The following is a 24,816-nucleotide window of genomic DNA, read 5'->3' on the forward strand; positions in this document are numbered from 1 at the left end:
GGCTGGACTAAATGATACCCCAGTCCAGGGTGGGGCAGGAGTGTTTATAGTTGTGAGGGCCGGAACAGAGTTTATTCTTTTTCTCTTAATTAATTTAATTTTGGGGGGTGGGGAGAATGAGAAAAAGAGGGAGAGAAACACTGATATGAGAGAGAAACATAAATGGTTGCCACTCACGCGTGCTTGGATTGGGACTGAACCCACAACCCAGGCATGTGTCCTGGTGGGGAATTGAACTGGAGACCTTTAGCTTTGCAGGACGGCGCCCAGCCCACTGATCCACACCGGTCAGAGTGGGTTTATTCCTGTATTGTGATTTATTACTGTATTATTGGCCATACAAACAACTCTAAACCTGCTTTTGCCCCACTCTGGAGTTCTCAGCTCTGAGAATTCTCATTCAGAAGCAGAGAAGCTCCCACAGTTTGGCAAACTGAAACCCGGGGAAGGAAGGTGGGCTCACAGTGGCTCCGAGAGATTTCAGACATTCTGTGGAAAGGCCTGCAGAGGCCACCAGCACCTTTGTTTACAGTTGAGGACGCGGAGGCCCCGAAGCGGCAGTGCCAGGCTCAGGGTCACAGAGACTCTAGCTGTGGAGGGCAGCGCCGGTGGCTGAGGGCATGGCCGTGGGGTCGGAGCCACGGTGTGCCCTGGACCAAAGGTGAGGCCCTGCCAGGCCCTGAGTCCTCGCCTCTGCCGCGGAGGTGACGACAGGCCCTGTCAGAGGTCACAGGGGCTCAGGCCTCTTTATAAAGGGCCAGCACACAGCCATGGGGGTGGTGTCAGTGACCGGCTGAGGCCAGGGCTCCGGGGACCCCTGCCCAGGCCTGCCAGGCTACCCACACTTGGCGAAGTCCTGGTGGCGAGTTGTCATCACCTCGGGGCGGGGGGTCATACCGGAGCCAGGTCGGGAGAAGCTGCTGAAAGGGGAAGTGGGGCCTGTCGACTCACTTCAGGGTAACTCGGGGTACTGACCTCCTGCTACTGTGAAAAGCCTGTCCTCAAGGAACTCACGGTCTTGTCTTAAAGTCCAGGTGTGGGGTGTGAGAGAGGGCCGAGGGGAGGGAGTCCAGCCAGTCCTGACTTTTGGTGGACCTGGGTGGCGGCTACGGGGTTCCCCGCACGTTCCTTCAGTGGACACTGGGACACCCCACGAGGAGGGTGTGTGGACTCCATCCCTGGCGGGGCGGTGATTTCGATGCCACCTGCGGTGAAGAGGGTCGTCCTGGCTTGCTCAGCCTTAAGGAGGCCCCGGGGCATCTCACAGACATCTGGCACCACACCCACGGCCACCCACAGAGGTTTACCACAGAGCGGCCATCTTCAGGGTAGTGTACTCAGGACTTCAAGGATTCAAAGCACTACGCAAAAGACGGTATTTATATACTTTTATTTTAATATTGAATATGTCACAGGCTCAATGACCAAAGTAGTCATTTACATTTTTCAAAGGTATCTAAGTATAAAATTGCTAAAAATTCAAATACAGATAGTGAGCTACAAATAATATTCCTTTTGTTGTTCCTGGGGGGGTAGGGAGGGAAGACACTAGGAAAGGGTGCTTCTGTTGACCGAACAGAGACCGGAACGAAAAAGGAACCGGCTCAAAGGACCCCTTGTGCAAAGAAATGTGCCTGCCTTTGAGATACTGTCTCCATGGCATCTCCTCCTCTGCAACTGTTAAAAAAACTGTTGGAAATGCAGGTCCTCAGTGATACGTCTGGTCCTTGACCCTGGCCGGGGACAGTGTGAAAGGACGTCACCCTGGGAGGGACCCTGGAGGCTGGTGAGGACCGCAGAGGCAACTGGTGTGGCCAGAGGTGTGGTGTCGGAGGACGCCCGCCCTCGCCTTCCTACCGGGGACGCAGGTCTCCCTGTGCCCCAGGGTGTCTGCTCGCCATTCTCCCTGACTCGGTGGAAAGCAGCAGCTTCCAGCGGCCCTGACAGTGAGGCTGGCTCTGTGCGGCGAAGAAAGGGAACATAGGCCCTTCCAAGTCGGCAGAGTGGAGAAGCGTCCAGAAAAATCCACATGCAGGGCTAACCGCTAGTTGAAATGGACACTTGCTACTAACGAACGGAAGAGACCATTTCCAGCTGGGGGCTGAGCAGGACCCGAAGCCCAGCCGCCGCCCCCCTCCTCCTGGCACCCCTGCTCTCCGTGCAGTTGGTGGCTACGAAATGAGAGGTGCTGGGACGGGCTGGTGGAGGCCGCTGCAGGGGAAGCGGCGCAGCCTAACTTGTGAGATGCCGCCCTCAAAGCGCTGTGCTCACTTAAACAAATGGCATAGTTAAAACTATTGACTAAGCCCTAAACATTTCTTCTGAGAAATCGAGCCAAAGCTTTTCTAATCTGCCTGTTCAATATGGGAACAGATTTTAAAGAGAATAACATAATCAATCCTCTGCCCCAAAGAATGGTCCGTCACACCCACCATGATAAAGAGTACACCTGTTTATTAAAAGGAAAAAAGAAATGTACATTTTTGTTCTTCGTTCGTTTTAAGAAATTTGATCAAGTCGCAAGGAAATGTCTGGGCGTGCTATGTACACCCTCGGGCGGGCTGACCGGCCGAGACGGGCTGGGCAGCGCGTGGCTCCTCCGGGGTCGCCTGGCCCTGGGCACTGCTCAAGAAAGCCGTGCTGGCCCTCCCCCTAGGGCCCATGGCCTGGGGGTGGGGACCGTAGGCGCCCTGGCCCTGGCAGGCAGGCTTCGGGCAGCGGTGGCGGTGGAGTGAGGCCGGCAGCCAGCGTCACTGCTGCCCTGATCTCTTCTCCTTCTGGAAGCTGAAGCTCGTACGTCTGTTCAGTTTTCTTTGTTTTTGAGCAAAATAGTCAGCCCGGGCAGTGCTTGCTCGTGATTCCAGGATATAGTTGACCTGGAAAGCAAGTGGACACAGCCAGGTCACTTGCCAGCAGCCACTCTCTGCTCGCCAGGTCGACAAAAGGGAACCTAGGCTGCTCTGGGACAGAACGCGAAGGCTGGGAGAGCGCAGGTGCTGGGCCGGGCCTGTGGGCCAGCGGGGTGGCTTTTCGGAGCGCAGAGTTGCGCTCCTGCTCATACGTGCTGCCCCCCGAGTCCCACTTTCCTCGTCAGAAAGACGAGAACATTGTAGGAATGAAAACCGCAGAACGGCAACGCCACTTACTCAAGCTCCCAAAGCCAGTGCCTAGGCCAGGATCTGGACTGGGGGTCAGGCCCTTGATCGACTGACCTCCCACTTCTCCAGGCCCTGCCTTCCCAGAGGCACCCAGCCCTCACCTCCCCACACAGCACGCCTCCTGCTGCCCCCAGCTTCTCTGGCTGGAGGGGGTTTTTTGGTGAGCAAACACCATTTCTCTTCACTCTCAAATATGTAAAGTTATGACTAGAAACTTGAATACTTTTGGCTAGAGAAACCAGCCACTCTCTGCTGACTCCCCTCTTCGGGCCACATGTCCTGCCCCAGAATGGGGGAGTCCCCTGCTGATTCTGAGAAAGAACCCGCTGGTGCACGGGGGAGGCAGGGCGGATGGCACACCTGACGGGCAGCCGAGGCTCCGACGCTGTGTCCCCTACAAACTTTCTGCTCTGGCAGTTGCCAGCAGGCACGAAAGGCTGGCGTGTGAGCACAGAAGGCCGGACACGCTTGGCCCACTGCCTCGCCATGTTACCAGCTGAGAGCAATAAATCATAAGGGCCGCAGGGCCGGGCTGACTACTCGGGACACTGCAGACAGTGTAAGGAAATAAGGGTTTTATCATTCTTAATGAGAGCAATCTTTGGATTATATTGTTTGCACATTCAGCCAACCTAGTGTTTTCAGTTTATTTTTGGCACCATATAACTTGACAAAAGCATTTAAAAACGATCCTTAACAAGCCAACTCTTTGCTAAATTTATTATCTTCAGTGCTTTGTGATAATCACATAGATAATTTTAATGGAAGATTAATGTAATAATCAAAAGATAAAAACGCCCTTTGGTCTGCCATTAGCTGGTTAATATGCTGTGGCTTAAAACTTGCACAATTTTATGCACTATAGAGTGTTTCACTTCCAATGCATTTTACAGCTCAAGGCATAAAAATATAGGGAGCTTTCATGGCCAATAAAGCCCCAGTTTCCATCACTCTATCACGAGAAGAACCCTATTTGAAGGACCAATGATTGCTCTGAGATTCCTCTCCCAGCTTGCAGACTCAGGGGCCACCCAGAGCTGGGCACAGTCACACTGCGGGACAGGAAGGGTGGCTCTGGAACTCCTCGGGGCAGCTTCCAGCCCACACCCCTCCCTCACGCACGCCGGGCCCCGGGCCTCTGTCTCCTCATCTGTGAAACGGACCGCGGGACAGCAGAGAGGGCTGAATGACATGTCTGAAATGTCCCACATGCAGGCAGCGCCCCATAAATAGGAGACGTTCATGCTTCTACGCAGAGAAAAGTGCGACGAGATCAAACAACTTGCCGGGGTTGCCTGTTCACCATCTCACCATCGTTTTCTTTGACCTCAGCCTCTGGACCTTACTTCCTCCTCTAGCTTCAGTACAAAACCCTCACCGTGTGGAAAACGCCTGGATACTAGACCCGCCACCTGTGTTACTTGAGTCTAAGACTGACCCCTGACGGGCCTCTGATGGAAACATTTCTGCCAAATTACTGGACACAGGGGCAGGGGCCTCAGTCACTCGGTATTAGTGTGAAGCTCACAAAGACACCGTGGGAATGGCAGGTAACGCTAAGTATTTAAATTGCTATAAAACTCAAGAGATGGGAGAAGTGGAATTTAATCTTCCATCAGGATCATGGTCATTAGCTCCAACTAAATCAGGCCTGGGCACGCTGTGACTCCTGGAGTCTCGTGCACGATGCAGTATTTCTACAAACATTTTGATATGAGAACAGACATTTTAGGGGCGGCGATGGGCCTCGGGGACTTCGCAGGGAAGCATCTGCTTCGGGGGAGCATTTGGTCCTGTAAAATGATTTCTCTGCACTTGCTCGTCCACAGCCTCGTACTACAGCCATAAACCTGCGTGTCTGCCATCAATCTGCTGTTGTGAAAATTATTCTGATGTCAAACACAGGATTATAATTTTACTAGAATCCTTCTCAAGTCTTGAATATTTTAATGCTGGCTATAAAAAAGAGCCCAGCCCCTGACGGGGTGATGGAGTATTTCTTTACCTACTCCCCGAATACTCCGCACAGGCCCCTGAGCTGCCTGGTGACGGCCCGCACGTAACTCTTAGCTCGCTGGTTTGAAGCACTCCGGCGGTCTGTGAACCCGCGCCGCCACCCACTCCCACGCCCGTGTCTCGGCTCCAGACCGCCCTCCCAGCGCGCTGTTTTTAATTCTCATCTGCTACTTGCAAAGTACTTTGCAGCCATAAGGACTTGACTGTAAAACATTTCTGTAAAACAATTCCATTTTGTTGAAATCCCCCATTCAACTCCTGAAGTCCACACTCCTCTAGCAGCTAGGACCACAAGTGCGGGAACCGGCTGAACCTGGGCTCAAGTTCTGCTTCTGCCGGTCACGGTCCTGGCTGACTTCTTTTTTCCTGAGCCCCCGTTTTCACAGAAAACAGGAACAACTTTAGGTCCCTGCACCTCAGAGTTGGGAAGATTCCATGACACAGGGTGTGTGAAGGACCCACTCAGCCCACGCCCTGCACCGTGCAGCCCCCTGCGCGGCTTTGCTCCTGTCCGTTCCTATTACTTGATGACTTCCATGCTTAAGGAGAGACGGAATAATCCAGAATAATCACCTAACTGGGGTTTTCATGCCTCACTTCATTCATGTTCTTATAGGCCTGTGGTGGTGGGGGGCAGTGGGCTGCCATGGCCCCCATTTCACAGGCCGAGAAACTGAGGCCCTGAGAGGTGCTGTGCCCAGCCAGTACCCCGCAACACAGAGCCCCTCTGGCTCCAGGACCTGCTCTGCCAAAGCAGCTGTTTTCTTCTATCTGATCATCGACATAGGAACCAGTTTAAAGAAAGGATTCTCGGTTTGGAAGTTTGAAACCACTATTCCTGGGCCATTCAGAGTATGGTGTGCAGACCCTGGCCTGGGCACATCTCAGAGGTGCGTATCTCGGGCCCTACCCCGGCCCTCCCAAACCAGCAAGACCCCGTGGTGCTCCTCCCAGTCCAACCCTGCTTGGCAGGGCTCCGAGTGGCCTGGCCCCTCCAGCCTTGCTCTTCTCCAGCCACATGGGCCTGCTGCGTTTACCCCCACTCCCCGCCCTGCCCTGCCCTGCCCGCTGCACTGCGCTGGGCCCTGCCTCTCTGCCCCTTCACAGGCTGTTTATGGTTTTAATGTTTAATGCCTGTGTCCTCTGACAGAGGGAAAGCTCTGGGGGCAGGGACTGGGTCTGTCACCACAGTATCTCAAGTGCTGGCCTGGCTCACGAAGGTGCTCCGTGAGCACTGCTGAGATATGGTAACGTACAGCTCTAGCATCAAGGTGAGTGCGTTCAGAACAGGCTGCTCAAATTATCCTGGGTACACTAAGGTGCCTTCAAACAACAATAACTTCCTCAGAGTCTGTTCCAGGAGCCTCAAGGGGCTCCTGACAATGGATGGAAGGAAAGAAAACGGTGCCTAAAAGGGCAGTAAATACACAAAGCCTCAGCATTACTGGGGGGCTGGGAGGAAGCCGAAGGGGGTACAGGACAGCTGACCTGTGGTACAGCCCTCAGCGCAGTACTCACCTCCTGGCTGGGTTCCTCCTCTGCAAAGCCGGCAGAGCACCTCCCCACTATGTGCAGGGAGACCCAGGCCAGCAGGCGCCAGCCCTGCTCACCCAGCGCTGGGCCGAGAAACATACTCACCTTGAGCATGATTTCATTGACGGTCGCAGCGTCAGATTCAAAGTAGAGGTGTTTATAGTCGTGATTGCTTAGATATGTGAGTTTAAATATGGCGTGACCTGGAGAGAGAGGAAAGGCAGGGTTGAGGGTGCCTGCGGGGAAGGCCCCGCTGATTCTCCCAGCGTTCCGATTCGAGCATGAGCAAGGGGAGGCTGTATGGCCACTCTTCTGCACAGGAGTTCGTTTTTCTCGTCACAGGCCAGGGAGAACACGGGCAGTTAAAAACCGATCGGGTCAAAAGGCTGGTGAGGTCCCATTTCACTCTGGAGTGTGTTCGGGGCGCCGCCGTGTTAGGAAGGCTGTGAGGAGCCTCTTGCACACAGCAATTACGTGGAAAAGGTGGCTCTTTTGAGGGAGAAGGTGAATTAACTCTAAATTATTACTCCAAAAATAACTCTGCTTAAGGTCGAATAAATGAGCAACAGGGAGAAAGGCCGATAGTAATGCTATGAGCCTCCTCCCTGGCCCTGGCGCCTGCTGGGAGGGGGAGCCTTGGGCTTGTGACCAGGGAGGATGCTGCTCCCCAGGCTCTGGTCCTTTCTACCAGGGAAGGTTGGAAAGACTGGGGAGGGGTAGCAGGGGGGAGGGCTGCTTTGAAGACTGCCATGGAAAGCTGGTGCTTCACAAAGCAGACCGACCTCAGCGGGTCAGAACCTCTGAACTCTCGAAGATCCAAATCCTCACACCCCCTTCCTATCACCCTTGTAGTAACCATGTCGTTTTTGCAACTGCTTCTAGCCTCCTCTCACCCCTCTGCCCTCACAGGCCGCAGCTAGCCCTTGGCACTGCACACACCACCCGCCCCCCTGCCAGGCGGTGGGCCTCCTCTCTCACCAACCTGTGGGGAAAAACCCTGCTGATTCCAGCAGACTTGGCTCAACCGACCCCTCCTTGAGAGAGTCTTCACAGCTACACTCCATGCCACCTCCCACACAGAGCAGCACCTGTCCGTGGGGCCACACACGTCAATCAGATCCCTGTTCTAAACCGAGGCAGAGATGCTGGCCTGCTCCGTCCCGTGTGAGCTGCCCCTACCCGGTGAGCACGTGCTGTCCTTAGGCTCTGGGGGACCCCTGTGGCCCCTCGTTCTTCAGGAGAGAATCCTTTTTCCCCTAAGACCATTTCAAAACACCTCCAACGCAGGGACCTCAGCACCGACCAGCCCCCAGTGCCTGTAAGGTTACCATTCAGCACGCCCTCTCTGTTAGGCCTTCTCATCCCTGTCCTTTCATCTGAAGCTGCGGCTGGTCATAGTTATTAACTAATAATATATCACCCACATTACTGTAAGTTCACCTCTTTCCCGGAGAAATCTTCTCGGGGACTTTATTTACAGTAGGTAATTCTTCAGATCTCCAAAAATAAACTGATATATGTTGTACATCTGTGGCCAGAAAAGTTGAGCTGCTGGGATTTTATCCTAGAAACATCATTATGATATGCTAATTGTAACTATAAATTCCATATTGAAAAAATTAGCTAATAATTTCTGAAAAACCTCACTTTCAGTCACTTGACAAATCTAGCCAGATTCTAAATTGTGGCACTAAATTGTCACAATTCTTAGCCGGAAGCAAGTCACTGTGTTAACACATAAACTTCTCGTTTCTGACAGGACAGTGGGCCTCCCACATACAGACGCATCTGCACGCGTGTGCGGCCCTTTCCCTTCGCAGGGAACCTCTTGGAACAGGGGCCCTGGTGGCCCCACTGCGAGGCAGAACCATCCATGAAGGTCGCAGGGCTGTGAAGGACAAACAGATGCCCCCTCTAGGAGGCCTTCCTGCTGACACCTGGCCGTGACAGGCACAGACTCCAGGGCCTGGGGCTAAAAAGAACCAGAAGGTCTCAGGGAGGCCTGTGGACCGGAGCTTCGGGGTTCACTGACCAGTCTGATAAGTGATCTTGTAAATTGTCTATACCACCTGCTCCCACTCGTCACTGACAAAACAGAACCTCAAGGTGCTCGAGCTTGTTTCGCCTGAGCAATTGAGACTCCATTAAAAACCTTTCCTGGGCTCTTCGGTCAGAGCTCAGTCCATACGCAGGGTGTGTGACGTGTAGCTCGAATGGGCCTGGGAGCCTTGGAAGGAGCCTGACACGTCTCCGCAGAGTGGGCCAACTGCAGGCTCACAGAGGGGAGGCCCTCGGTCTGCACGACAGTCACGAGAAAAACCGAAAAGGAATCACCTTGAGTCAAGTCTCCCGAAAGGCTGCATATGTAGGCTGGGTGGCCACAAACATTCCACCTTCTGTGTTCTGCTGTGCTAGGGGGCTGTGTGTGTCCCTTGCCTGTCCCTAGGGCTCATTCCAGAGACCCTAGGAGAAGTGAAGTGGACGGGAATGACAGAGAGTCCCAGCCCCCACCAACTCTCCACAGCCTCTGGCTTATTTGCCCTTCCCAGGGAAAGCAGTCACATCACCGAGGGGACACAGAGAACGTCAGCCAGAGTACCTGTATTTGAATTTCAAGGAAGCAGCCTTTTTGTGACTGCTGAGGAGCCACAGACGTCAATAACTGGGTTTCGGTGTGGGGGGACAGCCAGCCCCTCCTTGCTCTGTGGGGGCATTTTGAGGGAAAGCCCTACTTGCAGGGCTGTCTAGCCCTTGGCGTCTCTGGGCCACACTGGAAGAAGAGTTGTGGACCACACATTAAATATACAAACACTAACAAAAACTAATGGGGGGGAAGGTTTTAAGTACATTTATGATTTTGTGTCGGGCAGCATTCCAGGCCGTCCTGGGCCGCGTGCGGCCTGCGGGTCGATGCCCCTGCATCTGGTGCATCAGCAGCCACGTTTCACCACACACGGGCCCGTGCACTCCAGGGACCCCTGTGTTGCTTGGTGGACGGCAGGGCAGTCAGCTGGGGTACCGCAGGGGTGGAGGAGGATGCAACAGGGTCAGGATGGTGTGGGGACAAATGCAGCAGACAGGGTCCAGTACAATGGGTAGCCAGGTGACACCGGGCAGGTACAAAGGGCTGGGAATGCCAGATTCACCAGCTGAGGAAGCCACTGGTGGGTAGGTTGTAAGCTAGGCAGTGAAGTAAATGGTCATACTGTGCTTTTGGGTGTTCCCCCTGGCTCCCCAGGGCATGGAGGCAGGGACCCCGGTGCCACGGTCACCCAGGTAGGCGTGTATTCGGTTTTGAACTGAACAGGAGCAGAAAGGATGCTGAGAAAGGGACTGAGAACAATGAAGAAGGGAACCCTGGCAGGACCTGGGGACTCTTTCATAATAGAATATCCACTCATAAGCAGAATTCATACTTGCGTCATTCTACCCGAAGAAACCTACACATTCAAGTGTAACAAGTTAATTGGCCTCTTGCTGGACACAAATCAATCAATAAACATGAGTAGCTTATGCTACGTGGTGCACTGCGGGTGTCCAGGAAGGAGTCACGGGCACCTCCACGCCTGCTGAACAGGGTAAGAACACAGAAGAAGAAAAGTCTGTTATCAAACCCCGCATTAGCCTCAGGCACCTCACAGCTCGCCTCAGGTAGGGGAGCAAGGCTCAAACAACCCCCTCAGCTGCAGCCCACAGGGCGTCGGCCCTGGGGGTCAGAGGGAATCAGAGGTGGGCAGGTTACCCTTGAAAATTCAAAGATCATCAGCAGTTTTCACAGGGAGGGGTGAGCCACGGGGTAAACTGTCTTTGTAAATATGTCATCCAAGAAAAAACACTAAACATCAGCATGATTTAAGAGAAAGTGCTAAGTCTGTTATTCCAATTGGTTCCAGGTATTTTGCTTGGACGCTAAATTTGTTGGGAAATTAAGGCACGAGAAGAGCCTGGGGTGCCTGAGGCAGAAGCAGGAGCCCCGCAGTCAGGCAGGGAAACGGAGGCAGCAGCACCTCTCGGGGGTCTTACACCACGCTGGGACAGAGCGGGGGCTCAGTGGGTGGAAGGGAGCTGATATTTGAAGACAAAATCACTGTTTTGAAGATTTTGTTTGTAACTGGGCCTCCTTTGAGCAGAGCTGTTTTACAGTGCTGTCAGAGCCAACGCGACACAACAGGGTCTCAAATGTGGCGCCGGCGCCCGGCCTCCCGCTCAGGGCAGACACCGACACTATGTGCCTGCCTCGGAATGCTGACACAGGAGTCTGGGTGTGTAACAATGTATTCACACTGACGTCTTTCCCCCCAAGTGAAATGCAGAAGATGGAATGTAACTCAGAAGAAACTAATTAGTAGCACAAATGTCAGGAGTGGAGACCTTTGAGCCTTTGTACTATAATTTACCCTCTTAAACACGAGGCTGCACTGAAAAAACAGGCTCCCCTGGTCAACTCAGCGGAGTGGCCATTCTGAAGCTGCTGTCACAAGATGGGACAGCTTAAGCAAAGATGGACAGCAGCTGACACCCTCCTGCTAGAAGAGGCGCTCTGGGGTTTGCACTGCAAATGGGACAGATGACTGTTTGGAAGGAGGCTCCCGTCGAACCTGACTTGCCAGCACCGGATGGCTGGCACCAACTGGGCAGGGCTGCCCTTAGAGCCTACAGCCCACCTTTGTCTAGAGCCCTCTTGGTTTAACACTGAGAAGTTTTAAAAATATTTATTAATTCATTAAAGCCAATAAACCCATTCTAAGTTAACATGAAAAATATTTTTTAATGGAAAAACCTTGTATCTCCCCAAAGTTTAATGAGAAGGGTGGCATTATTTTCTATGTTTGAAATTTCTTTAATATTTGGCTTGACAGAAAACAGCTGCATTATCCTATCTGCTTCTGCATTTGACCTGTTGTGATATATTGTTTTGGCTGAAGCGTACGAAGAAGTGCCAGCCTCAGAGACAAGTTTGGAAAAGGGAGGCACACTTTTAACTTCTTCTTTGCAAATATCCCTCTTTGATACCATACTGAACTTGATAAATGGTAGCTTCCTAAAGATTACTTGTAATGTGGAATATAAAACCACATTAATAAACTTACTGAATTGTTACAGAAAAATCCATCCGTCTTGTACTTGAAATGCATCTTTTTGCTCACATGATTTTGTAACATCACGCACTTACAAAAATCACGCAGTAGTCTGGAAAATACTGGTTCACTGAGTTATGCAGGGCTTCCAAACGTTGGCACATTTCATGATATGATATGAAAAAAAATCACATTCATTAATATCACTACTGATCTCATCAGAAGAGTAAGCAAGGAGAAGCCAATCTCATAGTGCTGGATACAAGTTTCCCAAAATTCTAATTGTCACCCAAAAGCTTGAATTTCATCACTGGGATCAAATGCGATCACTTGTTTTTCTTGAAGTGACAGGCTCGCTTCCTTCGTTTTCCAGAAAATGGCTGTTAAATACTCCCGTCTGAACCACCGCAGCTTGTCAGCCGTTCTCTCGAGTGGGAACGGTGGCCCACGAAGTAAACGGCTAGTCCAGCTGGCAACTCCAGCTGGCAACTCCGGCACTCACACGAGTGCCTTCCAGGGACGAGGCTTCCCCTCTCATACGCAGCGCAAGTGTGTCGTGGTTTCCTGTTGTTGCCACAGAATAAGTTGCATGCTGCCACATTACTGCGCTTACTGAGTTCTTGGACCGCTTTTTAATAGTTTTTGCTTTGTTTTCTTTCATTTTTGGTCAACTTTTGTCAGTTTTCACTTCCCAATGTATTTATTAAGTTCTACCATTCTTCCACCTCTCTTCCAATTTTCTGCATTTAATATCCTTTAGGAAGAGAAACCAGATAGCCAAGCATGGCTGAAAATTTGTTAAAAGCCTTTACAGACTCTGAGTCAGGGACAGGGATACTCTTCCATCAAAAAAAACCAGTTTAAGTGCCTTGGCTTCATGTTAGTGGCAGAGGGAAGAACGTAAAGCTCTGCCATCATTTATGTGTAACTTTGGATAAGTTACCTAATTGCTTTGAGCCCCAACTTCTCCTTTATAAAATGGGAATAGTATCAGCCTCATGGAGTCGGTGCTAGGATAAAATCAACTACCCTACAATTCTATGACTCACGCACATAACCTCATGGAGGTGCTGCAAGAGCTAAGCAGTGCACCTGGGGCACTGCCTGGCCCGTGGTGGCGTCCCTTTACCTTTCCCCCCCCATTCTCTAAGACAAGCACACTTTTCCTGTGTAAGGGACCAGATAGGAATATTTCAGGCTTTGTAAGCCAAGAGGCAAAATTAAAAATATTTTACAGATACCTATGTAGCTAGGGGAAAATTTTTCCACATTTTTAACTGACAAAATTAAAAATGTAACAGTCAAATGCATTTTTGGGGGAGAAATACAGGTCTACTAATGAGATTTTTTTTGGTGGGGGGAGATAATATTTCACTTAAGTGAAATTCAAAATCGGTGTTCTCTATCACCAAGTCAATGGCAAGTATTCACTTGTAAAAACCATTCTGAGCTCGCAGGCTGCACACAAGCAGGTGGCAGGCTGGACTGAACCTGTGGGCCGCAGTCTGCCAGTCCCTGGTAGGAGGTCTCTCTTGCTTATTTCCCTTTTCTTGGTTCATTCCACACAGTTGCTGATGGCATTCTGAGTGCTCTTCATTTCCTTCTGTAGATCCACATTTCTATCTGACACTTTTTCCCCTGCAGCCTTTCACATTTCTTGCAGTGAAGGTTTAAATGGAACAAGTTCTTTCATTTTTGAATGTCTGACAATGTCTTTATTTTGTCTTCATTTTTGAAGGATGTCTTCACTGAGAATAGAATTCTAGGTTGACGGGTTTTCTTTTAGCGCATTAGAGGTGTCACTCCATCGTCGTCTGGGTTGCATCATTTTTGATGAGAAGTCAGCAATCATTCTTACCTTGGTTCCTCCTGCCACTTTCAAGATTTCTCTCTTTATCCTTGGTTTTCAGCAAGTTGATTACAATGTGCCTTGATGTGTTTTTCTCCATATTTATCCTGTTTAGCCTTCACTGGGCTTCCAAGATTAGTGAATTGATATTTTTAATCAAATTTGGAAGTTTTCTCCTCCAACCCCGAGAATCCAATAACATATGCTAGAACAGTTGATATTATTCCAGTCTCTGTTCTTTTCATCCACTTTTTCTCTGTGTGCGTCAGTTTGAACAGTTTCCATCGTCCTGTCTTCTAGGTTCACTGATTGTGTAGGCAGATTCTGAAATGATTCCCAATGATCTCACCTCCTGCTCTTCACACCCTTGAACAATCTTCTTGCGGGCTAGACCTAGAGTCTTTTCTTTTTTTCCTAGGTAGGATGGTTGATCTTGAGCCTGCAGGGAACAAGCTGGCCCCAGACTTCTCCAAGCCCACATTTCTTTGCCTCCGATTCTTACATGCCCAAAGACAGGGAACCACAGACATGCCTTTGTAGAAGGGTTAGAGACTTACTTCTGATGAATAAAATACAGCAAAATTATTGGGATGTTACTTCTAAGACTAGGTTACAAATGACTGTGACTTCTTCCTTGCTAGTACTCTCTTGCTCTTGGTCACTTTGATGAAGCCAGCTGTTTGCCACCTTATGAGCTTCCCTACAGAACGGTCCACAAGGAAATAAACTCTGCCAGAAGCCACTCCGTGAGCTTGGAAGCAGATCAGCTGAGCTGGATTCCTAGCCACAAAACCGTGAGATAATAAATGTTGTTGTTGTTTTAAGGCACCAAGTTTTGGGACAATTTATTATGCAACAAGAGAAAACACTCAGATCTTTTTAACTAATACTCCTAATCTGTTCCCAACACTGAATTTTTTGATTCAGGTATTATATTTCTCTGCTCTCGAATTTTCATTTGATTCTTTTTTAATAGTTTCCATTTTTCCTTTTGAGTTGTTTTCCTTTAAATCTTTGAACATATTTATAATAGCTATTTTAAAGTACATCAAGTCATTGAATAATGTCATTTTGCTCAACACTCTTTCATTAATGCTAATGAGAAAAAAAAGTTGATTCCCGGCTGAGGCCACTGTCTGTGGAGTGCATGCTCTCCCTATGCTTGCCCTGTTTTTTCCAGGTACTCTGCTTTCCTCCCATATCTGAAAGGTGCGCACATAGGTTTACTGGGTGTCTAAACTATACTGAGTATGGGCATGTAAGTGAGCCCTGCAACAGAAGGGCGTCCTGTCCACGGCTGGTTTCTGCCTTGAGCCCTGAGTTGCCAGGACAGGTTCTGGCCACCTTTGAGACTGGACTGGAATAAATGCACTGGAAAATAATTATCTTACCTGTTTTTATTAATCTTTCTTAAATGTATGTATAGTTCACATTTACCTCAATGTTTAATATGAGAAGTGTTTTGGGTCTTTATTTAGAAGTTTGCCGATATTTCTGTGACCAGAAATATGCTGTAGTAACTTAATGCTTGTTTGTATCAACTAGCCCATGGAAAAATTGGTTTCATTATGCATCATTTTGCTTAAAGTTGAAGTTTCCAAGAACCTACTGACAACATTCATTGAAGACTTAGTGTACTTATTTGCTAATTCTATCATCTGTGCCATTTCTGGCTCTGTTTCTATTGATTTTTTTTGTTTTCCTGGTTATAGGATACATTTTCCTGCTTCTTTGCATGTGTAGTAATTTTTGATTGGATGCTGGACAATATAAACATTACATTGTGGAGTGTCTGTATTTTGCTGTCTTCCTTTAAAGAATACCGAGCTTTGTTCTGTCAGGCAATTAATTTACTTCTGGATCAGTTTGCTCTTTCTAAAGCTTTATTAGGCAAAGATTAGAGCAGTCTTTAATACAGCGCTAATTTAGCCATGTTCCTAAGATGTGGCCTTTCTGGGGTCACTACTACACGCTCTGCATGCGCCCCTCTGGTTGGCCAGAACTCACTTTTAGCGTGCCCCAGTAGCTGTTTTCTGACCGGCCTTGTGAGGTGCCACTCTAGGCATGCGTAGTTTAGTATACAGCAAGAGATTCAGGGGCCTCTTTCTGGGGCTCCTTCTCAGTGCAGCCCCCTCCTCCACAAACTTTATTGTGCAAATTTCAGTAGCTTCAGCATCCTCCAGCTCTGATCTCTGCCTCCCAGCTCAATGAAACTGCTGCACTCTCCCTGGGAAACCCTGGAAGAAAGCTGAAGTGATAGTAGGTCTCACCTCATTTGTTTCCTTTCTCTCAGGGCTCATAGTCTTGTACTGCCTGTTTTCCAGGGTTTGAAAACAGTTTCTTTTATTTTGTGCAGTTTTCCAGTCATTTATGATAGAAGGGCTAATCTGTTAGCAGTTACCCTGTCCTGGAAGTAGCCTATGGGAGTCTTGTAAGCGAAACACATTTTGATTTTAATGAAAGAATGGCTTACTTTTTCCATGTCTATAAGAATAACTTAAAATCTAAGCACCCCATTTATTTATTATGAAAACACAATTTGGAGCTTGGCAGGAGGCGAGGGAAACAGCTTTTTCCCATCATTTATCCAGCTGAGAAATCTTTCACACAGAGTTTTTCAGTAGAAAACAGTCCCTACCCTTACCCTCTTCTCAATTAGGATCTCTTCTGATGTTAAAATCAAGAGGAAGAATTTGAGGAAATGGTAATGCAAATCTAGGAAAATGCAAATGCATCACATTTTCCCTTATCCCTAGATAACTGTTTTGTTATTATGGGTCCATAGGTCCAGGTCAACAGTGAAGGGACAACTTAATAGCGAAAATAACGCTTCTCTTAGGGGAAAAAAAAAAAGAGTTGGTACCCTCAAAATGTTTTCTGCTCTAACACATATCAATATTCTGTTCAAAGCAAGTAAATTCTTTCTTGTTTATTAATAAGTCCTATGGAAAAATGAAGGAAGTCTACAGGAAATGTAAGAAAACCCACTAGCCAATTTTGATCACAAACACCTTCTTCCATGTTTCATAGTTTAACAAACATGCCCCCAGCAGCCCCTCGGAGCAGCTGCAGAACCAGATAATGAATACAAGGGGTGAGATGTTCTCATCCTCTGGATGGGGCTCAGAGAAGAATCTCCTGCCTCCTAAATTCAGAGGGTGGACCCTTCCACAGACTGCACACACTACCAAAACACCTCTTTTCCAGGAACTACAGAGACAAACACACTGGTCCCGCCTATCATATGCAGAGGGTAAATAGCAATAATAGGTTAAGGATAAGAGGCTGGTTTGTCTTCTCACTATAACCTTGAAAAGTTCTTCACTGTCCCTCCGTATTTCTTTGTTGAAGAGCTTCACTGGCTCTTGGCCAATTCCAAATTCCAGAAGCAACTTTTAAATGCTCAGAATGCCCAGGCAGAGTTAGAGTCATCGAGCACCGACTGTAGCCCCTGGACAGAAGCTGCTGGATTTCCGGAGGAAGCAGCTGGGATCGCAAATAGGCATGTCTGGTGCACACGTCAGGTGTCACCAGTTACTGACCAGGTCAGTCAATGGGACACATGCAGGGCTGGCTCCCACAGGCTAAGTTTTCAGGGGCCTGGCCAATGGTATCTAGCCCCAGAGAAATGTTCCTTGAAACACAGAGATAGCCTGTTTAACAGCAGATTGCAGCTGGAGGTTAGTGGAAACCCAGCTGAGTCAAAAAACTTAAGTATGCAGTCTGGCATTGGCCGACGCGAGGTGGCCCTGTGCTTACAGTGTTCCTCCACCTTTATCCGGTGGCACACTGCATGTCTCTCCCTCCCACACACTTGGAAAAATTGAGGTGGTCCCCCCGGTTGCCTAAACCCATCTCCCGGCAGCTCCCTTGTTTTGGAAGAAGATGATAAATAAATCAAAATGCACTAAGCAGCACTTCCACAGGCACTCGCCTCCTTCACTGAACGTGCACCTCATCAATCACACTATTGTCTGCTTGAAAGGCGAGCCTTGTAAATGTCATATCCACTCAGGCCCAAGGAGAGGCGCATCCAAATGCAGCAAGGAGTTTTAATTGGATAGTGTAATTAAACTAAAAAACCCCAGCAGACTCTCTTTGACAGGATAGATGAAGACCCCTTTTAATAGGGCTAGGAAACATATCTGTTAAAAGGATGAGGCACTGCCTGCTCCTGATTGTGCTCCAGAGTACTCTTATGAAAAGGCAATTCAATAACTGGGGCATTTAATATGTTAGAGTCCGTTGTGCTCTGTAATCGAGCAGTACTTACCGTATTTGATCTGGAACTTCTGAAATAAGTCCTTGTCAGAGAATAAAGACACAACAGAGCTTGCCCACCTAATGTTAGAAGTGTCTGGATGTCCTGGGAATCGACAGACCCTGAGGATGGGCTGCGTCCCTCTGTGCTACAGGTCCCTGTGAGCGTAAGCGCAAGTGCCCTACTTACTGGGTCTACAGAACGACGACAGGGCCGTGGCCTCCTGCTGCGGGAACAGCTCTTTCATTCGGGTGGCTGCCATCACCCTCACTTCCCTTTCACACGTTTTCGTGAGCATTTAAAGAACATATTCCTGGGTACCTCCCCTTTTAGGACCTGGAATACCTGTCACATAAGTGTGAGCATGCGAGTGTCTTCCCTGGTAGAGCCACCCTTGTCAAATAGGGAGGAAAGAAATTGGATGGTCAGAAAATTCAATGCCTGGGCTGGGGTGTACCCAGGTCAATTTCAGGAACGAAACCCAAGTCCTCCTGCCACTCTTTGTTGGGAGAGGGGGTGGAGGAGGCACACACAGACACACACACTAAGGGCCCGCAGCTCCACAAACAAGGTAACAGTGTTAGTGAGAACACAGGGCTGTCTTACAAGCGGACCATGACAATCTCTTTCAGATGGAATGCTAGTGTCCAAGGTCAAGGTTAGGGACCCAGCATCTGGGGAGACCAAGGGAACTTCTGAGCTGGGGCTCAGGTGGGGTATATAGGTGAGATTTCAGAGTTCCTCGTCTACAGTTTTCCAAACACAGACGCTTTGCTATATTTACAGAAACGTGGGCTCTCAGCAGTCTGATTTTTCTTTTTTTAAGGATGCTGAAGGGGTTGTTTGATGACTGCTTTTACTCCCCCTTACAGCTCCTTGGAACTCTGTCTGCAAACCTTTGAACACTCTGAATACTGGTTTTTCACGACGAGTTGATGAACCCATTAAGGACATATAAGTGAATGTTTATAATCTATGAAAACTGGAAACTGAATTAAAACATCAAATAGCTTTAGGTTTAAATGAAAACTACATAAAAGCATTTCAGCCATCAATTTGGCTATCACTTCTAGCCAGTATGAATTCTGCTGGAAAAGCTATTTTCGTGCAGATGTGGAATTCAATGGGAAAGACTGACTCGTGTACCAACATCAATCAAAATGTCGACTTCCCTGGCAGCTCTCAACAGTAAGGCAGGTTCAAAGGTCACAGGATAAAGAAAAAGCCAAGCTCTGGTTCAGCTCTAATATCTCCTCAGTAGAAGTCTTGCAAAAGTACCCCCTTCTGTATTAGCCTTGCTTTCATTAATCTTCTTGCCATCTTCTTTAACTAGTCATGCAGAACCGCTCGATAGCGAGACGTATAATGGGGAAGGCCCTGTGCCTATTACCGCGTTAACATTCTCTTAAGCCCCCGTGCAACAATGGAATGGGAAGGCACAGGAAATCTGCAACTGCAGGGTGCAGTGCAGGCAATTCAATTACAGCCCGGGCTTACCTATGTACTTCTGACCTATAAAACACAAGAGGCCTTTGTGTCTCACTGGCTTGGCCATTAAGGTTCCTGAAGATCACAACAATGCTGATCTCTTCTGTTTAAGCTAAATCAATGTGGACAAATCATTATTCAGGAGCTTTAATTTAATTAGTAAATTAAATACACTACTTTACAGATCTTGTCAAGTACTTATGAAAAGAAAGATTCATTTAAGCGGGAGGTCACCAATCAGCCCAGCTAATTTAACTCACAACCGTACTTGACTCTCACTGCAGATACTCGGCAGGTTCTGTTCATGAGGAGGGCTTTACAGGGGTGGTTAACCCATAGCCCGAGTTCCTTTCCTGTGTCCAAACAGTGTTTTGGACAAAAACAAACAGAAAACCCAAACAAACAATCCCCCACCAGCATAACCGGCATCAACAGAATCAGATTTCCTTTAAATTATACTATTGCAAGACAGTGTAATCAGGTTACCTCTATTATGTTGCTTCCTTAAGATTTTATATTATCTATACTTAATTGAGATGCAGAGCTTTTTTCAGCTCTAAAGAGGACAGCTACTTTATTAAGGTTTAAATCTGATTTCTTAATGATAGGCTGCTTCCTTTAAAGACCCTAAACCTGCACAGCCTTCTTACGACAAAACCAGAGCTGGCAGGGCTGAGTCTGGTACTTTATTTAAATACGGCCCAGCGTCTCTGACGGGCGCTAGTTTCACAGAAAGATCCTTGCTTTTGTTTCAGTCTTGGAATTCGAGGCTAGCACTTAAAAAGGGAGCCCACTGCATTCAAAGCCTGTGTCTAGAACTGTATAATGATGGAGAATTATCTCTCTACAACCATTTAACCATGTAGTTTCTGATATGGAAACATTTTCCTCTGCTATGTGCCATAAACATCTTTGTTCAGTTACAATGAATTAAAATTAATTCATCTTTTAGAGGTTTGTGACATCCTTCAAAATAGCAAAAGATATCCTAAGGAGTGGCAAAGCCAGACTGAGAAATCACCGATTTGAATAATAATGGCAGCATATGCCTTTTAAAAAAAAATCTAGAAAGGCAGAATTTATTCTTAATTTCTCAGGGCTTTTGATACCCAGATTTTCTCTACTAACTCTTGTAAGAGTCCATATTTATATGTCCAATTTTTTTAAAGGCATGTATCTATTTAGTCATTAAGCTCCAGCTTCTTAAACACTCACAGGGACAGAGCAATAAATCTTCCCTCTGAGAACACAGCCTAAGAGGGAGAAGTTAGGGGAAGGAAAGAGCCACAGAGCTGCTATTTATGGAGCGTGGCTTCAGAGCCTGGTCTTTCTGATTCCACAGCACATGTAATTATGCGTCCCTCTGCGGGCGCTCTGATGCCCGGTCCCATTGCCAGTCGGCCATTCACGTACTTTTTGGATATGGCATCAATTAAACTTGAGTCGTGTCCCTTATGACGACCAAATTAATGGTTTGACAGCGGCTTTCTCAATAAACACTGCAAAGTGGCCATATCCGAAGGTTTTAAAAACCATTTCTTTTTTGTTCGAAATTCTGACAAACATGTCTCAAGTAAGCCGGGAACAACTTCATTATCCTCCCAACACTTAATGCCTTTTGTAGAGAAGGCTGTTTAATAAACGTTTGTTGTGTTTTTGAAACTAAATTATTCTAGCTGGTCACAGGTTCCAGTCTTCAGCAAGACACTTGTGTTACGAGAGATAAAAACATGAAAAAGGAAATATATTGCAGAAATCAAAAACCTTATCTACTTCTAGACTCTCTCTCTTTGCCATAATTCATTCAAGAAGGCCCCAAGAATAATTTTTGATGTAAACGCTGCTACAAACATACATCACTATGCTGATAAAAATCACAGGCTAAACTTATGAAATATAGTGACTTTCATTTCTTTTAGTGCTGTTAAAATAACTTTTTTCTAAGGTTCAACAGACACAAAAGATAAAAAGGTTACCATTAATCCTTAAAAAAAAAGAAGCAGCTCAGTAGATTAATTCTGTGGTCTGATGATGGTCTTGAAGATGAACTTTTTATAGATTAACTCAGTGAATTAATTTGATGAAGATACTGGAAATCATAAAAAAACCAGCATCAAGCTGATTCATTTAATACATCTTTGTTTGGGCACTTTACAACATAAATTATGCTGAGTAACTTTGGGTTTCTACACTCTGCCTCATTAGGTTCAATTCTGAGGCAGCCCTGTGCTACAGAAACCAGGTCCTTGGTCAATCCGCCTGGCATGGAGATGGGGTGGGAGAGAGGGGCAAACCCCAAACAGATAAATACAGCACTGTGTGAGGTGCTGCGCTGTGTGCAAATTCCTGGGGGCAAAGTTACAGGGGGAGGGGCCTGATGTATGAGCTGGATCTTGAAAAATGGGAGGCTGGGCACAGGAAGATGGAGGTGTCCCTAAGTTAGATGGTCAGGATGAAGGTGTATTCCAGGCAGAAGCACAGATTTTGAGGTATGTTGTATACAAGTAGTTCACAGTGACCACAGCCAAGTTCAAAATGGGAGGTTATGGGCTATGAGCCTGGAGTGGTCAATGTCTGTAAGGGCTATGTTGAGGATTCTGATTTTCATTATAAGCCTGTAACTCTCAAGAATTTGTTTAGAGATTTGGAATATAAGGAAGCAAGCAAGCAAGCAAGCAAACAAACAAAAAACAGAAAAAACCCAACCCAATCAAACCGCACAAAGAAAAAAGTCTGAAAAAATGAAGATAGTGTAAGGAGCCTCTAGGACAAGTTCAAGTGCACCAACATTTATATCATGGGGGTGCTGGAAGGAGAAGAGAGCAAGAAATTGAAAACCTATTGGAAAAAAATGACAGAAAACTTCCCTAATCTGTTGAAGGAAATAGACATGCAAGTCCAGGAAGCCAGAGAGTCCTAAACAAGATGAACCCAAAGAGGCCCACACCAAGACACATCATAACTAAAATGTGAAAGGTTAAAGACAAAGAGAGAATTTTAAAAGCAGCAAGAGAAAAGCAGGTAGTTACCTACAAGCAAGCTTCCATAAGACTGTCAGTTAATTTCTCAGCAGAAACTTTGCAGGCTAGAAGGGACTGGCGAGAAATATTCAAAGTGATGAAAAGGAAGGACCTACAACCAAGATTACTCTACCCAGCAAAGCTATCGTTTAGAATCAAAGGACAGATAAAGAGCTTCCCAGACAGGAAAAAGCTACAGGAGTTCATCAACACCAAACCAGTATTACGTGAAATGTTAAAGGGTCTTCTTTAAGAAGAAAGAAAAAAAAAAGATAAAAGGTATGAACAATAAGATGGCAATGAATACATATCTATCAACAATTGAATCTAAACCCCAAAATAAACAAACAAGCAGAACAGAAACAGGCTCACAGATACAGAACATTTTGACGGCTGACAGATGGGAGAGAGGTTAGGGGTATGGGTGAGAAAGGCGAACAGATTAAGAAGTACAGCATAGGGGATATAGTCAATAATACTCCAATAACTATGTATGGTGTCAGAAGGGTACAAGATTTACGAGGATGATCACACTTAGTAAGTTATATAATGTCTAATCACTGGGGCATACACCTGAGATTAATATCATATGTCAACTGTAAATGAAAAATAAGATGATTCAAAAATTGTTTTTTATCAGTTGACTTTTTAAATGCAGAATCCCCAACTAAAAGAAAGTAAAGCTCCTTTGGTTGAAGAGGAAGCCTTAAATGCCCAACTCTGCACCCCCACCACGCACACGTGCGTGAACGCACGTCCATGAGGCCCCGAGAGCCCAGAGCTCTGAGGAAGATGGTTTGAAAAGCACACTGGTAGGGGACAGGGACTGAGGCAGTGTCTTCCTGTGGCAGTGTGCTTCTTTGTTCAGAAAAGCATCACAATTTCTAGGTCTCTGGACCAGAGTGTGAGAGGAGGAAACCTCGGTAGGGCCCACAGGTGCAGTTTCACACAGAACCACCTGGTAGATCTGAAAGCGAGACAAAAGATCCTCTTGCTGGAGCGTCAATACTGAAGTGGTGCGGCCCACGTCTGCTCTGGAGCTCCAGTGCTTGGAACCTGGCCTCACTCACAGAGATCGTGACTGAATGACCCCAAGAGGCAACTGGGAGGTGGTGGTGATGCATCATTTCTTCACTCCCCACACCTTTCAGGACCTGAATCACAGCCTTCCTTGGCACAATGAGTGTCTGGAGGTGAGTGTAAGGGAAACCTGAATACTGTTTCTAGTTCTCTCCCTAACCTTCCCACTCTAGCTCATCCCTGTATCCAACTTGTATGCGACTGTCTTTCATTTCTCAGACACTGGAGAATTTATAAGATGTTACCTTTCAATGCATCCTGAGTTCTTGGGAAGAAGGATGCTAGAACAATGACATCTTTATTGACCAACAAGCTGGAGCAAGAGAGATTAGGAAGATGTTTATCTAAAGGCGAGGGAATCTGGCAGCCTTGGAGCAAGGGGCCCAGAGCAGTGGGCAAGAGTCTTGCCAGCCCGTTCCAGCAGCCATCACAGAGTGGAGGCCTCACTGGGGTGATGGGAACGGTGGGAAGGCGGGTGGACTTGGCCTTCCCTTTTCCCCCCGTATCACTAAGCTCTCCCCCCGTGCCAGTGTGGCCTGTGCCCAGTGTGCAGGCCTCCTTCTGGGGCTCTGTGCTCTTTTAGGCCCCTGTTTAGTCAATATTATCTCAAAAATTTAAACCATATTCTTAACAGTTACTGGCTTTTATATCTCTTATCATTCCTTATAACATTTGTTCTCAAATTAGTTGACAATGGAAAATAACAGATTAAGAAAAATTAGACACTCAAGTTGTATTGGAAGTTACCAAATCAGAACCTACTGGGCTGGGCTGTGGGCAACTGCATTTTAAATGAACTCTGCAGGCAATGCTGATATGAACCAAACTTTGAGAACCACTGTCTCCCAGCCTTATCTAGCTGACTAATGGGTCCTTATATGGTTTAAACTTTCTTCTTCCGCGGAGGAATTTCAGTGTGATCTGCGTCCTTTGTGTCCCTCAATGAGAACGAAGTACTAAAAATGATCGATCTAACTGCTATACTCAATTACTTAACTGCAAAAATATAATATGCCAAAATATACAACCAGAGTGTATCTACTTTCATAATTTAAGCAGAGGACTGCCAATCTGCAGCGATCTCTTCTGCAGGACCAGGAAGGAGTTTAATTACGAACTGGTAGGTCCAGCAACTGCCAATAATCTGAAGGGTGGGGACACTTCCGGCAGGATGGATGTCTAAACCTAGTCTTTGGCTGACACGGGAAATCGGCCCCCCAGCTTCCCTTAGTCTGGCACGGAAAGAAGGCAGGTCCAGGTCTAACTGTCCAAGCCCCCCAAAAAGGGAGGAGGAAGGGAGCACAGAGTGAAGTGAGGGCTCTGGTGACTGCAG

At 47.4% G+C, this 24,816-nt stretch overlaps 1 protein-coding gene and 1 non-coding gene across 12 annotated transcripts in view; both read right to left on the reverse strand.

Moving 5' to 3' along the window:
- Positions 1 to 2,437: 2,437 nt before the first annotated feature.
- Positions 2,438 to 24,816, reverse strand: part of MAPKAP1 (MAPK associated protein 1) — a 212,321-nt gene continuing 189,942 nt past the window's right edge. For all 11 annotated transcript variants that reach the window (XM_024562109.4, XM_024562110.4, XM_024562112.4 and 8 more), the window contains 2 exons: positions 6,813 to 6,910; positions 2,438 to 2,876 (listed from right to left, as the gene is read on the reverse strand). In XM_024562109.4, coding sequence (XP_024417877.1) covers positions 2,751 to 2,876; positions 6,813 to 6,910 — 224 coding nt within the window. In that variant the 3' untranslated portion in view covers positions 2,438 to 2,750. The remainder of the gene's footprint in view (positions 2,877 to 6,812; positions 6,911 to 24,816) is intronic.
- Positions 14,049 to 14,179, reverse strand: LOC112306636 (small nucleolar RNA SNORA38). Its single transcript, XR_002974965.1, has one exon. It is a non-coding gene; the product is annotated as a small nucleolar RNA SNORA38 (small nucleolar RNA).

Source organism: Desmodus rotundus, chromosome 1 (genome assembly GCF_022682495.2).
Source record: "Desmodus rotundus isolate HL8 chromosome 1, HLdesRot8A.1, whole genome shotgun sequence".
NCBI classification, from domain to species: domain Eukaryota; kingdom Metazoa; phylum Chordata; class Mammalia; order Chiroptera; family Phyllostomidae; genus Desmodus; species Desmodus rotundus.